Source organism: Kluyveromyces marxianus, chromosome 8 (assembly GCF_001417885.1).
Source record: "Kluyveromyces marxianus DMKU3-1042 DNA, complete genome, chromosome 8".
NCBI lineage: Eukaryota > Fungi > Ascomycota > Saccharomycetes > Saccharomycetales > Saccharomycetaceae > Kluyveromyces > Kluyveromyces marxianus.
Genome location: NC_036032.1, coordinates 213,027 through 226,523, shown reverse-complemented (window position 1 = coordinate 226,523; position 13,497 = coordinate 213,027). Strand labels below are relative to the sequence as shown.

At 40.9% G+C, this 13,497-nt stretch overlaps 8 protein-coding genes across 8 annotated transcripts; 3 read left to right on the top strand and 5 right to left on the bottom strand.

The window, feature by feature from the left end:
* Positions 1-160: 160 nt before the first annotated feature.
* ATG20 (Atg20p) lies at positions 161-1,960 on the bottom strand (the record flags this gene model as incomplete). Its single annotated transcript, XM_022821826.1, has 1 exon — positions 161-1,960. One exon carries the CDS (start codon positions 1,958-1,960, stop codon positions 161-163), a length of 1,800 nt encoding a protein of 599 aa, XP_022678148.1.
* Positions 1,961-2,437: 477 nt separating this feature from the next.
* Positions 2,438-6,658, top strand: TRM3 (tRNA (guanosine(18)-2'-O)-methyltransferase; the record flags this gene model as incomplete). Its single annotated transcript, XM_022821825.1, has 1 exon — positions 2,438-6,658. One exon carries the CDS (start codon positions 2,438-2,440, stop codon positions 6,656-6,658), a length of 4,221 nt encoding a protein of 1,406 aa, XP_022678147.1.
* Positions 6,659-6,743: 85 nt separating this feature from the next.
* RRP42 (exosome non-catalytic core subunit RRP42) lies at positions 6,744-7,538 on the bottom strand (the record flags this gene model as incomplete). Its single annotated transcript, XM_022821824.1, has 1 exon — positions 6,744-7,538. One exon carries the CDS (start codon positions 7,536-7,538, stop codon positions 6,744-6,746), a length of 795 nt encoding a protein of 264 aa, XP_022678146.1.
* Positions 7,539-7,915: 377 nt separating this feature from the next.
* Positions 7,916-8,707, bottom strand: RRT6 (Rrt6p; the record flags this gene model as incomplete). Its single annotated transcript, XM_022821823.1, has 1 exon — positions 7,916-8,707. One exon carries the CDS (start codon positions 8,705-8,707, stop codon positions 7,916-7,918), a length of 792 nt encoding a protein of 263 aa, XP_022678145.1.
* Positions 8,708-9,284: 577 nt separating this feature from the next.
* Positions 9,285-9,737, bottom strand: TMA17 (Tma17p; the record flags this gene model as incomplete). The annotated part of the gene is made up of 1 exon (XM_022821822.1): positions 9,285-9,737. The coding sequence occupies one exon, from the start codon at positions 9,735-9,737 to the stop codon at positions 9,285-9,287; it is 453 nt and encodes a 150-aa protein (XP_022678144.1).
* Positions 9,738-10,620: 883 nt separating this feature from the next.
* PRP3 (U4/U6-U5 snRNP complex subunit PRP3) lies at positions 10,621-11,907 on the top strand (the record flags this gene model as incomplete). Its single annotated transcript, XM_022821821.1, has 1 exon — positions 10,621-11,907. The coding sequence occupies one exon, from the start codon at positions 10,621-10,623 to the stop codon at positions 11,905-11,907; it is 1,287 nt and encodes a 428-aa protein (XP_022678143.1).
* Positions 11,908-12,024: 117 nt separating this feature from the next.
* On the bottom strand, positions 12,025-12,342 carry HSP10 (Hsp10p; the record flags this gene model as incomplete). Its single annotated transcript, XM_022821820.1, has 1 exon — positions 12,025-12,342. The coding sequence occupies one exon, from the start codon at positions 12,340-12,342 to the stop codon at positions 12,025-12,027; it is 318 nt and encodes a 105-aa protein (XP_022678142.1).
* An 819-nt stretch (positions 12,343-13,161) lies between these two features.
* On the top strand, positions 13,162-13,389 carry MCO10 (Mco10p; the record flags this gene model as incomplete). The annotated part of the gene is made up of 1 exon (XM_022821819.1): positions 13,162-13,389. The coding sequence occupies one exon, from the start codon at positions 13,162-13,164 to the stop codon at positions 13,387-13,389; it is 228 nt and encodes a 75-aa protein (XP_022678141.1).
* Positions 13,390-13,497: the final 108 nt, after the last annotated feature.

Below are 13,497 nucleotides of genomic sequence, written 5' to 3'. Positions count from 1 at the left end.
TCGTTTATTGTATACTGTTAGTCACTAATGCTCTCTATATATAAATCTTAACGTAATCTCAGAAAGCTTCGAAAGGCATTGTTATTATTACTATTATTATTATTATTGATAATATCATCGTTTTCTAATACGCGCGCGGGAAATTCGTGTGTATGTGGTATTAAGCTTCTTCTTCCTGCATCTTCTGCTGTAATTCTTTCCAAACTTTCAAGTTCTTGATAGCATTTTCCTTCATGTACTTTGAATAGTTTTTGAATATTTGTATTAACTCTTCATTTCTTTCTTTTGTGAATCGTGGGAGCTCATTATCTTTTAGTGTTTTTGTAATTACGACAAGATCGCTGGTAGCGACCTTAAGTGACTCTTCGAGTTGAGCTAATTCTTTCTCCAAGGTTTTGACAGCTGTAGCAGGATCTTGTTCCGGATATGTGACAGTGTCCTTTATAATACTGGCAATTTGGTTGAACTTGTTCATCATTTTCCCCGTATAACTTCTTGGTCCATTTGGATTTTCTAGGTTTACAGTTCCACTTGTTGCTAGATCCTTGTTAACCATATCTCCGATTTGTTTATTGTTACTTTCTTGCTGTTGGAATTTTTTGAGCTGAGCGCGCTTATATAGAATAGAACGTTCCAATAACTCCTTTTGGACCATCTTAAGTCTTCGGTATTGTATCAGTTCCCGTACAGCAGTGGCCATGTGCGCACACTCTCCTAGTGGTTCGTTGATGTTATAATGCAAATTACCAACAAGTGTCTCTAGGTTGTCATATAGGGCATCGTAAGTGTCACTGGAATGGGAAAGTAGCTCTGCTAGTCCGTTGTCGTATTTAGCCTCGTCCACAGAAAACTGTGCCAGTTGCGAGCTAATGCCTTTCATTTCCTCTCGTACATGATTCAACTCCTTCGTTGTAGCTCTTGAGTACTTGTACATACCAGAGTGTAAAAGTTGTTCGTAATGTTTGTATTCAGCTTCGACCTTAGAAAACTCATCAGTGTCCGTTGGATTGTTGTGGTCTTTGGAAGACAGCAGCTGGTTTGATGATGACGGTATGGGCAAATATGTGTGCGCCTTTGTCGTATTTGTCGGATCAATAGGATTGCATTGCAAAACGGATTTGGGTAAAGACGATATCGTAAGAGAACTAGTGATCAAATCGTTCCAATTCTTATTATTGGGATCTAAGAAATCGTATACAATAGAAGTTTTCATGATCTCCTCGTTTCTCAAAAGGCGGTTCAAAAAGCTTGTTAGCATCCTTATTCTATGTCGTATTAACTTTTCATCATTAGACGTGACAGGTCCGTTGATAACCGATAGTGACAGGTCCACAGAATCTCCGCTTTCCATTGGAAGTAGATAGTTTGTCTTTGAATGTGTGATGGCTTTTCCGTAACTCTTTAGCGACTGTTTTTCCGGAATTGGCGGAATCAACGTCATCGGAAACAATTTCACTAGCACTTTCCTCAAACTCTCAAAATCGCTGTATCGTCTCTTCACCACAGAATCCTTATATTTGATAGCGTAAGCAATATACGTACGCCCTTGACCTTCCGAAACCTTGCTGGCCTCGAGAATCTGTGCCTTTTTGCTGCTCCTGCTACTATCACTACTGCTCCTACTACCATCTCCGCTCTCGCGATTCTGGAAAGGAACATCAGGAGAGCTATCCTTACTAGTAGTCCCAGAACTTCTTCTCCGACTCCCATTTCCATTACTACTGCTACCATTGCCGTTAGAATTAAAGCTTCGACTCCGACCATTCCGCCCACGATTCAGAAGCTGTTCCTCACTGTCCACTTCCCCGTCTGCCTCATCGTTATCGCTGAAAAATGGATTATCCTTCCGGACTATCCGCGTATGTATCGCGTCCTGTTCTTGACTCCCTTCAGATCCATATTCCTCGCCATTCTTTGTTGAAAATTCGTCCTCTTGTGAGCCTAATTTAACCTTAGGCATTATGCTAGATCTACCACCAACATAAACACCCTGTTCACCCTTTTTTGCCCCCAATCCAATCGCTAATCTACATCTAATATCCTCTGAAACAATTGTTTACTCTTAAATCTTCCCGCTATTTATACTCCAACTGGCGCTTTAACATCAATCTGGCATTTTTTAAGGGGCGGAATCCGGGTAATAGGAGTCACTCCCCCGAAAACCGTTTTTTGGCCTCCAAAAAATATTTTTGGGGCACCTAATAAATTTTGGGCGGTAAATATTTTTTCGGGGCCCAGAAAACTTTTTTTTTTGGGCCAAAGCTCATCCTCATCGCATCTCATCGCATCAGTTTGAAAGACTAACTCAATTCAAAGCTTTAATATAGAGTATCGATTGCGAATATCAGGGTTTAAAATCGGGATTTGAGGTATTATATAGGCTTAAACTCAATCTGTCGTTGAATTATATAGAGTGGGACTTGGTGAGATTTTTTTCATGACATCTTCCAAGGAAATTTTGGGCAGGTACATTACTGTTGGGGTTCAAGAAGAGATACTTCTCGGTCTTATTGAAGATGCGGACTATGATGGGGTTGCTTCCATAATTGGTACTATTAAATTAGCAGATGGTGTAGCAGAAAATGTTGGGAAGAAAATGTGTGAGAAGCTAGAGGAGAGTTTGCTCAGCTTTGTGAGTGTTGATGACGATGCTGACAGACAAGAAGATGAGGTTAAGCAGTTGTGGAAGTTGTTGGGTGTTTGTGTGCAATTGCAGGGGAGTAGGGACTTTGTAATTGAGTATTTGAGTGGGATTTTGCTTGCGTTTATTGATTCGGGGAAGAACCATTTGTTTTATGGTGGTTCAAGTGCTGATTTAGCCGCTACTAGAGCTTGTGCGATGGAGCGTAAGTCAAATATCGATGTGAACAAGAGTCTTGACGGGACTAAGATTCTGGAGGTGATAGAAAACTTGGTGTTGCAAATGGGGACCCAAGATGAGGTGGAACATACTATTGGTAGTGATAGCAGTATTGGTAATCTTCTTTTCTTGCTCTCTGTGTGTAAAGAAGAACAACTTGCCAATAAGGCGACGTCTTTGTTTAAATGGTGGGTTCCTGCTTTTTCGAACACTTGTCAGAGAGATTCGCAATTTGATAACGACGTGTGGGGTCTTGTTGAAAGTACTCTACAGGATTCTAATATGACAAGTTCCGCTGCTACTGTCAGAAACGTCTTCGTATTTTGGTTGAGAATGTTACTGGAAAATGGGTTTTCGGATGCAAGCCGCGCTTTTGTGCAGAAGAACGAGTACTGGCGTATTATCCAGTATGGGCTAGGGCACGAAGTACATGAAATCAAGAAGGTGGTACTTTCTATTATGAGGCTCTCTTTGAAACTTATCAGACAGGAATCCATGTCTGTTGATTGTAGCCTGCTTGTTTTCAGCGGTGAGGAAACACAAATGAACTCATGGAAACGCTTCACAACAATTTACGAAATTGTAGGTATCGATACAGCATTGAATCAATGTGAGGCTGCTGCGCCTGATATTCTTGATACTTTTCAAGACGAGAATATTCATGCTAGCTGGGGATTAATCATCTTATCTACAGGACTAAGAGCAACAATGGAGTCAGTGAGAAAATTTACTCTAAGACTAATGCTACAAATCGAGAACAAAAATGTATTCCAGAGTAATTTGTCACTTTTACAAACGGTCTTCTTACCAGCGACTATGCAAGCATCGTTTTTCAATGTTTCTGGCGATCGCTGTAATTATGCAGACGCTTTGGTCGAATTTGTTAGTGAGATTGTCCAAACCTCAGTGGACAAAGAAGCTATTTCCCAGCTTATCTTGCAAACGCTATATGATTGCAGGACAATGTTCGATGCTGCAAGGGTTTTCATTGCTTATGGGCTCTTGTCGGGACTACAAAAGAACAAGTCGAGGATTCTCACTAGCGAAAGCGTCTCTATGATTAAACTGCTTTTCATGGGTGAATGTGAAGAGAGTGTTTTACAAACAACTATGCAGTGTACCCTTCTTAAACTCCTATTATACACTAACATATCGGCATTTGAATTTCTACAAGTACTAGTGGCACATGTAAAGTCCGTTGACACTTACGAATATGCAACTAGCGTTATTGGTATATTCAGAGATTTTTGCATTGTTAATTATCCACAAGGTTTAGAAGTGCATGAAGTACCGCAAGAGCCATTATACCAAGTGTTCGCGTATGAACTTTTTGATACACAACCACTAGAGTTTTCGAATGAATTCTTAAAGGAACTTATCAAATCAGGAAGCAATTGTTCTAATCTATCTGAGAAATATCACAGCTTTTTGACAGAACTGGTTGATATGAAGACAGTTGATTATAAGGATTCTAAAGTTGTGCTAGATTTGGAGCAGTTTACTCCTCCTGTCTATAGTGCTATCAATCCGTTGCCCCTGTTGCAGGCACTTTTGGACCAGTTCGACGCTGCCAAGTTTGACTTTTTCGTGGCTTTGTTCAGTAAGGTTATGCAAAGCACTTCAACCTTGACTTTATCATTTGATCAGCTTATTGCTATATACGACGTCATCAAACAGCATGTTTCAAGTCATAACCAATCGTCGTTTAGGTACAAGGACGAAATTTACGCAAACTTTTTCAAATTGGCGGGCGTATGTATCAAATCTACCCATTTGGATGATAACCAAATTGAGGAATTGATCACTCTTATTATCAAGAATGTTGATAATGACAACGGTAACTATGCTGGAAACCTTGAAGTGTCTTATTTATGCCAATCCATTTTGGATCTCTACGTTTTACCTACCTTGCACACTTTAAGTGGAAAGGAAGAACGTATTGTCGAAAGAATATTGGGATTACAATGTAGTATGTGGGACTCACTAATAGAAGAAAGACTTGTTCTTAATCAACAACCTCTTCACCTTGCCATCATAAAAGGTATTTTCCACCATGCTGTATTTTTGGCAGCTCTTTCCGACGAATTCACTTTCTCACTTTTATTAAAATATGGAAATGCTATATTGGATCAATCATTCTCAAGAAGAACATTGAAGCCTTGTCTCAGTCATCAAATTGTTTCATTTATGGAATTGTATGGTAAATCTTTACCTGATAGAGACTATTCTGATTTCGTAACCTTGTTAGTGAATATTTTCATCCATGAAAGTATGAATTTAAACATCTTCACATTGAAACCAGTCATTGCTAAGCTATATGATAAAAAACTTCGTCTTTACGTCCAAGGTGGTTTATACAAGCATATATACGGGGATGATGAAATTGTGACAAGGGCCAACATTGTTAAATCCCTACTTCTTTCTACCAAAGAGTTTAAGCAACATTTCCTAATGTCAATGTTAGAGAACGATCGTAACATATTAAAAGCGAAGAAAAAGACAGACGGCCCAGAAGAAATTCAAAGATTATTAAAATGGCAACTCTGTCTACTCTCGATCAAATCTGTTAATAATAAGACACTAACAGAACTCTGTGCCGAATATATTATACCCTCTTTAGTTGGAGAATCTTCTCCATTAGTGAGGGTATATTCTGAATGGTTTGTTGCATACAACATTTGGCAATCACACGAAGAAGGTACTGAAAATCCGAACGAGGAGACATTGTTGGGGCTATTGGAAGATTCCTCTCGTCCTGCTGTTCAAACCAGTATCGAGCGTCTATTATTCTTGGCTGTCAAGGCCTCTAAAGAGTCTGGCAAATTTACCTCCTTAACAGAAAAGTTCCTGGCACAGTTGGTCACAAATTGTTCGTCTAACAAACCTTTGATAAGACATTTTTCAAATTCGTTGATGCTTTTGTTCTGGCCAACTTTCCAAGATGATATCAAAGACGATACATTGAAATCCGTCATCTTCAAACTTTACAGTGACGCGAAGAAGATCCAAGTGCAAGGTCAATTCAGAGCAGGTGATGCAAACACATGGAGTATACTTGATGATTTGAAATTGACTAGTATTTTTGGTGGTGTTTTGTTGAAGATTATGGACCACGATGTACCATATATTCCAAGCAAAGTCTTCAATCAAGTGAATATCCAAGAGGACGAATATCCGGTAGGTTCCGAAGAGAATCAACTCTGGCTCTCAAAGAGGAATAATAATGTTGCAAGCAAAACCGAATTGCAGAAGAATTCACCCTTACAAACTAAGAGCGGTGCATGGGAAGTAGTCTTAGACTTTGACAACGAGAAATCGGCAGAAAACGTCAAACGTTCAGAGCTAATTGTCATTGCTTCTTTGGTAGACAAAGCTCCTAATCTCGGCGGTATTTGTAGACTATGTGATGTATTAGGTGTCGGTACTATGACAGTTCATGATATCAGAGTTAAGCAACATCCTCAATTCAAAAACGTCGCTGTAACAGCTGATAATTGGATGCCTATCGAAGAAGTCCCAGTTGATCAAATTGTAACATACATGAATACTAAGAAGCTCGAAGGGTACACTTTGATTGGGTTAGAACAAACTGACTCTTCCATTGAACTAAATTCAGAATACAGATTCCCATCCAAATCGGTCATTCTCTTAGGTACCGAAGCTCATGGTATTCCCGGTCATCTATTAAAAGAGCTAGACTTGTGTCTAGAAATTAAACAGTCTGGTGTGATTAGGTCTATGAATATTCAAACTGCTACAGCAGTTATTGTCCATTCATACTCTATTCAGCATTTATAATTCATTTAGCGCTGTTATATATTATATTGAAGTACGTTTAATTACAAAAGAGGGAGAGAGAGAGATTAACAGTCAAAAGGAAAGATCAGTTTGACGATTCTAATGCCTTCTCAACATCCGGAGCGTACTGACGTATCACCTCAAAAGCTTTCTCTAAATGAGCCTGTTTGAATCCCTTAGTACTATCGTCATTCAACCCTACAGATCTGATTGGAGACCGTACTTCGTTCTGATACCAGGTCACTACGAGACCATTATTTGATACCAAACTTTCCTCGTACGTAGGATCGACTAATACATTGTCTCCAACAATAGCAAATGTGAAAAGTAAAGGAGCATCCGCCTCCAATTTAACCATATCATAATCATGAAACGTGGGTAGTTCCTCCACTTCTAAGTCGTCGTCGTTGGATATCAATTTCGGTAGCCAAGTATTCTTAAGAGCACTGAATATAGCAAATGATATCATTGACACCGGATACGATTTCGATGCAAGAACCAACACGTCAATGAACAACTTGAAGCTATATCTTTTGGTCAACATTAGTTTATCGCTATTGATTGTCTGTTTGAGTAGTTTCGAAAGTAATGAGGACATGCTTTGAACCAATGGAGAATCGTCTCTGTGCCCTTGAATATCAACTTCAACCACTAACAACTCTGATTCAACAGTATGATCTACCACTTTAGCCTTTACACTAACAATACATTCACTACCACCGCTAAGAATAACACGGCTTGACCCATTAGAGTTTGGTAGGAAGTCTGTGGACACCTCTACTGGCCTAAACTGATGCAATGCTCTTCCATCTGGTCTCAAAGGTGGATTTAATGCCAGGGAATCGTATAGAAAAGACTTTTCAGCAATTGAAAGACTCATATCTTGTATTTCTGTAAGCTACCTTGCTCGATTGGGTTCCATCCAATGCTTTCGATGAGAACTAAATTATGTTTCTACATACTATACTCTACCTCATCTCGTTTCTCATCCAAAACTAGTAGAAACTTTCCATGTCACTTGTTAAAGAATTTTTCATTCCTTTTTTCGGGAGGACGGGTCTGTTACCCGGATAGTCTGACATTTTTATTGGATCACGTGTAGACTGATGATGGAAGTGTCTGTCTGTCTGTCTGTCTGTCTGTACTTTGTTAGATGAAGATCAGGTCTTAATTATACACTTATACAAGGAATACCAGTACCTCGTAAGTTTTACTTTTTGTGGGGGGAGTGTCGTGTCGTGTTGTGTTTTGTTTTGTTCATTCTTTCAATTTGTTCTTTATGTGAGGATGTGTTTGTCCGTGTTTATTCTTCCTCAGTAATCGGTACAAGAACGCTGGTACCACAACGAATTGTCCCACAATTATTACAGTAAGAATGCCGACGGTCTGGTATATTATACACGAGAACGTTCCCTCGTTTAGGTCTCTGTGTTCAGCATCCAATTCGACCAACTTGTGGCCGGATTCAGCATTAACCAGAGAATACAGGTCTTCTTTGCTTTCCGATAGCAACTCGAGACTCTGGTCTGTAATCAAGTCCCACGGCTGTTGTTTCACGATATCGTTGGAAGATATGCTGATCGAGACCTGTTTTATCGTGTCGATCGCGTTCCAGGACGAATCTAGTGAAAAGTTAATTAGACAGAACTGGAATTCTTGTTGTTCGTATACTGATTCATAGAGTATGGTTTCGCCATTTTCCAACCCGTGCCTAGACCGTACCAAGTTCTTATCCTTGTCATATATGTCTAGATTTATAATCTGCTTCCCTTTGGAGCTCGTTGTTGGGCCAAATCTGTCAACGTTGACTTTCCATTTGGTGAACTCTTCGATTTCGATTACAAACTGCAAGTCGCGAGACTTGAAAGGTGTGCTCATTTCGAAGCATGTCATGTAATCGGAGCTGTTCGAAGCATTGTCGATCTCCCATTTCTTGTACGGCCATAGGTCGAATTCGAGCCGTGTAGGATTTATCGGTACCTTTATCGATTCGCAAACAACTCTGGTAACACAAAGCGCAAGCCATGCTGCAAACAGTAGCATACGCATTTATGCCTCAGTTTGATATGGATGGATGGCTGCAGTTGGCAGAAATCCGGTTGAAATCCGCACTGTGATGATCTCAATCGATCAAGTGATGGTGGTGTTTTTTCCAATTGTGATGTAGTCAGATTTTTGGCAGCTCCACAAAAAAAAAAAAAAAAAAAAAAGAAGAAGAAGGCCGAATTTCAGTTCACTAGACCCTGAGTCCTGAATTCCCATGCAAAGAACAGCACCTGTTCTTCCGTAGCTTCCTTTCCAGAGTAATATAGTCTGTTAACGTGATTGCACTCCCATTTTGTCGTTGTAAAAGTTCAAATATCTCACGTTTAAACAGGTGATAGTGCAAAGAAGCAAGTAATAAAGACCGAGAAAAGATCGTCGTGCGAGAATTCGAAGAATTAAGAGAGAAAGAAAGAAAGAAGAAAAAAAAAAAAGCTTGTCCACGCCGAAAATATCACACGGGGGCCTCTTTCCCTCTCCCTCATCTAGTCTTGGTCATTGTTGGTTTTCATTATGTCTACATACTCAGTTATCTAGTGCTGCCGTAAGGCAGCATAGCATGTGGTTTCTCTTGCATATATATCTACAAGTAAATGCTGTTGGGTTCATACGCGGTGTTATCCGAGTCTATAGCGTTAGACTTGTCCTGTGCTGAACCAGACCCTGTAGTTTCGGGAACCTTCGACGAGCTGGACCGGTGCAACTCCTCCTGGTCGATCGCATTTAGTCTCTCGTGGTAATTCGACAACACCTTCTCATTTTCAGCAAGCGATTCCTGGAATACGTTCAAGTCCTTTTCGTCAATTTCGTCGTCTGAAAAGTTCCCATCCAGGTCGAGCTCTTGTCTGTTGTTGACTTCCTCGCCCTTGAGCTTCTTTATGTATGCAGCTAGTCTTGTATTGGACCGTTCTAGATGGCGAACGGCGTTGTTAATTTCGCTGCGAATCTTCTCCAATTCGTCGTTCGATGCCTCTCGAATCGCAACGCTGAACTCTTGGATTTGAACTGGTCTCCTAATACCTGTAGCAGTTACCATCGTGTGCTGATTGTCTTTTCCTTACCTTTCCTTTCCTTTCCTGTTTGTGCCAAAGTTGTGCCTTTAGGGTTGGCTTTAGGGGTGCGTCTCTTTAGTCTAGTTTTTTGGGGTAATTTCTACATTTAAAGGTACATTATTATATACCGGTATTTATAGTATGTGTATATATAGAATAATAATAATAATAATAATGTTTGCGTAAAATCTGGGCACAAGATATAGTGATTACCTTGTAAGGAAGGAACTGAAGAGGCCCGCTAGTTCTCCACTGCTCTTTTGTTCATGAACGCAACCCGTTCGTTCTGCCAGTGTGGAGGCTGGATCCTGGACGTCTGGAGCCAGGCGGCGACGACGACCCTCCGAGAGCTGTCGCTAGCAATGCAAGGCAAGCCCTTGTTAAAAAACGAATCAGCTTTTTCCTCTCTCTCTCTCTCGCAAGATTTTGCTCAGAAAGTGGCGCACAGATCCCCAAATTCGCTTTTTTTTTTTGTTTTTGTGTCTTTATTTTGGTTTTAAGTTTCTTTTTTTTATTTTTGGGGGAAACAGGGGACAGATTATGTAATGTAGTGTTACCCGGTTTGTTCTATACTTCTCGAGAGCATGACTTTCTTTCTTTCTTGACATTATAGAGATGAGATGAGATGAGCTGAGATGGGAAGAGCAGACAGACGCATATTCTTGGTATAGTTATCTTATCCTTATCCCCAGATATGAAATAGTAGATTGATAGTAGATCCTCGAATAATACAGTAATACAGTAATACAGTAATACAGTAATACAGTAATACAGTAATACAGTAATACAGTAATACAGTAATACAGTAATACAGTAATACAGTAATACAGTAATACAGTAATACAGTAATACAGTAATATTGACGGAATGTCTGGCAATAAAGAAGACCCGTCTAGAAGGAAAGGTCGAGGTTTGAACAGAGAGCTGCACTCGGTGCTTACGTTGGACAATGTGAATTTGTTGAAGTTCCAGGGAAGAAGGGGTGGGAACCCTTACTTGCAAGATTTGCAGCAAGGTCCGGTGCCGAAAAAGCGGGTTTCGTCGCATTGGTATGCTCCTGGTGAAGTTGTGTCGCATGCAGAAGAGTTAAGAAGACAGGAAGCGGAACGGTTGGAGGAGGAAAAACGTAGCCAGGAGGTCCAGAGACAGCAGGAATTGGAGCATGCGAGGTTGGTTGAAGCTGGTGAGATTCCTGCAAAGCATGAAGAGGTTTACTTGAAGGATTTGTCTGAGGTTCCTGAGGTTGAGTGGTGGGATTTGCCTTTCATTGGAAGCGACGGCCAACCGCATAAGAAATACGCAATGGATTACTCTGGGCTCGATCCTGAGGAAGAGAGCGACAGCGAAGAAGAAGCAGACGAAGATATGTACCCCAGTATTAGGTATATTCAGCACCCGGTACCGATTGAGAAACCGAGGGACACTGCTGGGATGACAGCGAGGATTTTCCTAACGAAGAAGGAACAGCGCAAGGCAAGAAGGAATAACCGGAAGCTACTACGGCAAGAGAAGGAGGAAAAGATAAAGCTTGGTCTCGAGCCAAAGCCCGAGCCAAAAGTGAAGCTCGCGAACATGATGAGTGTGTACGAAAACGATGCCAACGTCGCCGACCCGACCCAGTGGGAAGCCATCGTACGGCAGCAAGTGGCAGATAGAAAAAGGAAGCACATGGAAGAGAACGAGAGACGTCATCAGGAAAGCGTGAAACGTAGAAAACAGGCAAGTGACAGCAGCAGCAGCAGCAGCAGCTTACATGAGTATACGTGTGTCGTATATATGTTCGATGAGATCAAGAACCCCAGCGTTCGGTACAAATTGAAGATGAACGCAAAACAGTTGAAATTGAAAGGATGCTGTCTACACATTGACGACGGTCGCGGGATATTGATTGCGTTGGGAGACGAAAAGTCCATACGGTTTTTCGATAAGTTGGTGACCAGACGTATCAATTGGAACGAGTCTTACACGGACAAAACTACCAACGAGGTGGTCCACTGGAATGGGAACTTGAAGAAAGTATGGAATGGTCTAATTGGACCTGATGAGTGCAAGTTTAGAGGCTGGTTCATGCTAAAATGCAACGACTCCAACCAATTAACCGATGTCTTACGCCAGCAGGACGCCACCGTATTCCTGCCGTCCGGAGTCTTCTGAATTTTGTGCGATTAGAAAATACATATATGATGAATATACCATATGTATATATATACTGTTGTACTTTTATTTACATGAAACTAGCTTGCTTACCATCAAGTTCGAAAAATGACATGTCTACTCGACGATCTTGGCCAAGATTTCGGAGTCTCTGAACAAAACAACCTCGTCATCCTTACCCAACTTGATAGTGGAGCCACCGAATTGTGGAATCAAAACTTGATCACCTGGCTTGACCGATGGAGTCACCTTGTTACCGTTAGAGTCGGTGAAACCTGGACCAACAGCCAAAACAGTAGCCTGGTTCAATTTCTCAACGTTCTTTTCTGGCAAGTACAAACCAGAAGCTGTCTTAGCTTCGGCCTTGACCCTTTGAACTAAAACACGGTCCAACAATGGAACAATTGACTTGGCAGACTTCAATAGAGTAGACATTTTATTCTTTCTTTGTATATGAGTGTTTCCCAACCGGTTCAAGCAGTTAAGATCTGGTTTACAGCTGACTATATACCAGGATACACACGTTTTTTCTATTCCCTTTTTGTCACTCCAATGTGTTGGAGTTTAGATGAAGTTTAAACCTTTTATAAATTTGAATGTCCTGTGTAAGCTTGGAAAGTTTCCGTTGTCGGTGATGCTAGAAAATTCTATGTGGAGGGACAAGGGAAAAAGAGCGGATGGGATGCGGAGTTGCAGCGCGAGAGAGTCACGAAAAGCTGGCAGTTTGATTAGTCGTGGTCCTGACCCCAGGTCTGGGGTCCAGAAGGGCCCTTAACCCCCCTCTTGCAATATAGTAATAATGCCTTTTGGACGAACCGAAGCAGTGAATTTGATTTGAAATAAATTATATATCACGTGACATCCAATTCCGAATTTTTTCAATTTCAGAAAATAAAATATCGTGTGTGCGGGTAACCGGTAACTCGAAGGTATAAAATTTCCAATCACGTGGTCTGGTATTTGTTTTTCCCTCTCTCTCTCATCACTCGGAACGAAGCTTTCGGCTCTCTACTTCCTATTGGATCTCTCTCTCTCTCTCTCTAAACCCACAGTGTAACCTAGACCGAACCCAATCCAACCCAATCCATAGTTTCTACTGCTAAACGAATAAAGTTTTGGATGGATTGAAGAAGGTAAAGGGAAAAAGGGGTTTCTGACAGCTATTTTTCAAGTTGAATCAATTCACACATTAGTACCTTTTAGTTGTTGGGAACGATAGTTTGTCAATCGAGACTTTAATTACATATAGGAAAAATGGGTGCTGCTTATAAGATTTTTGGTAAGAACGTTCAACCACATGTGCTAGCCATTACTACCTTGGCTACCGTCATTGGTGGTACTGCATTTGCTCTTTCCGGTCCTAAGAAGGCCGAAAATCCTGTTGCAACTGCGACTCCAGCTGCGGCCACTGCCGGCTCTAACAGCGACGATATCGACGTGGAGAAGTTGTTAGGTGATTTCTTGAAGGAGGAATCGAAATGAACAGGCCTTTTTTTGCCTATGACGCTATTATATGTATATATACGCATATACAGAGATGATGTGTACGTTTTATATTCCCAGTCCCCCCATTGTATATGAATTTTTTAA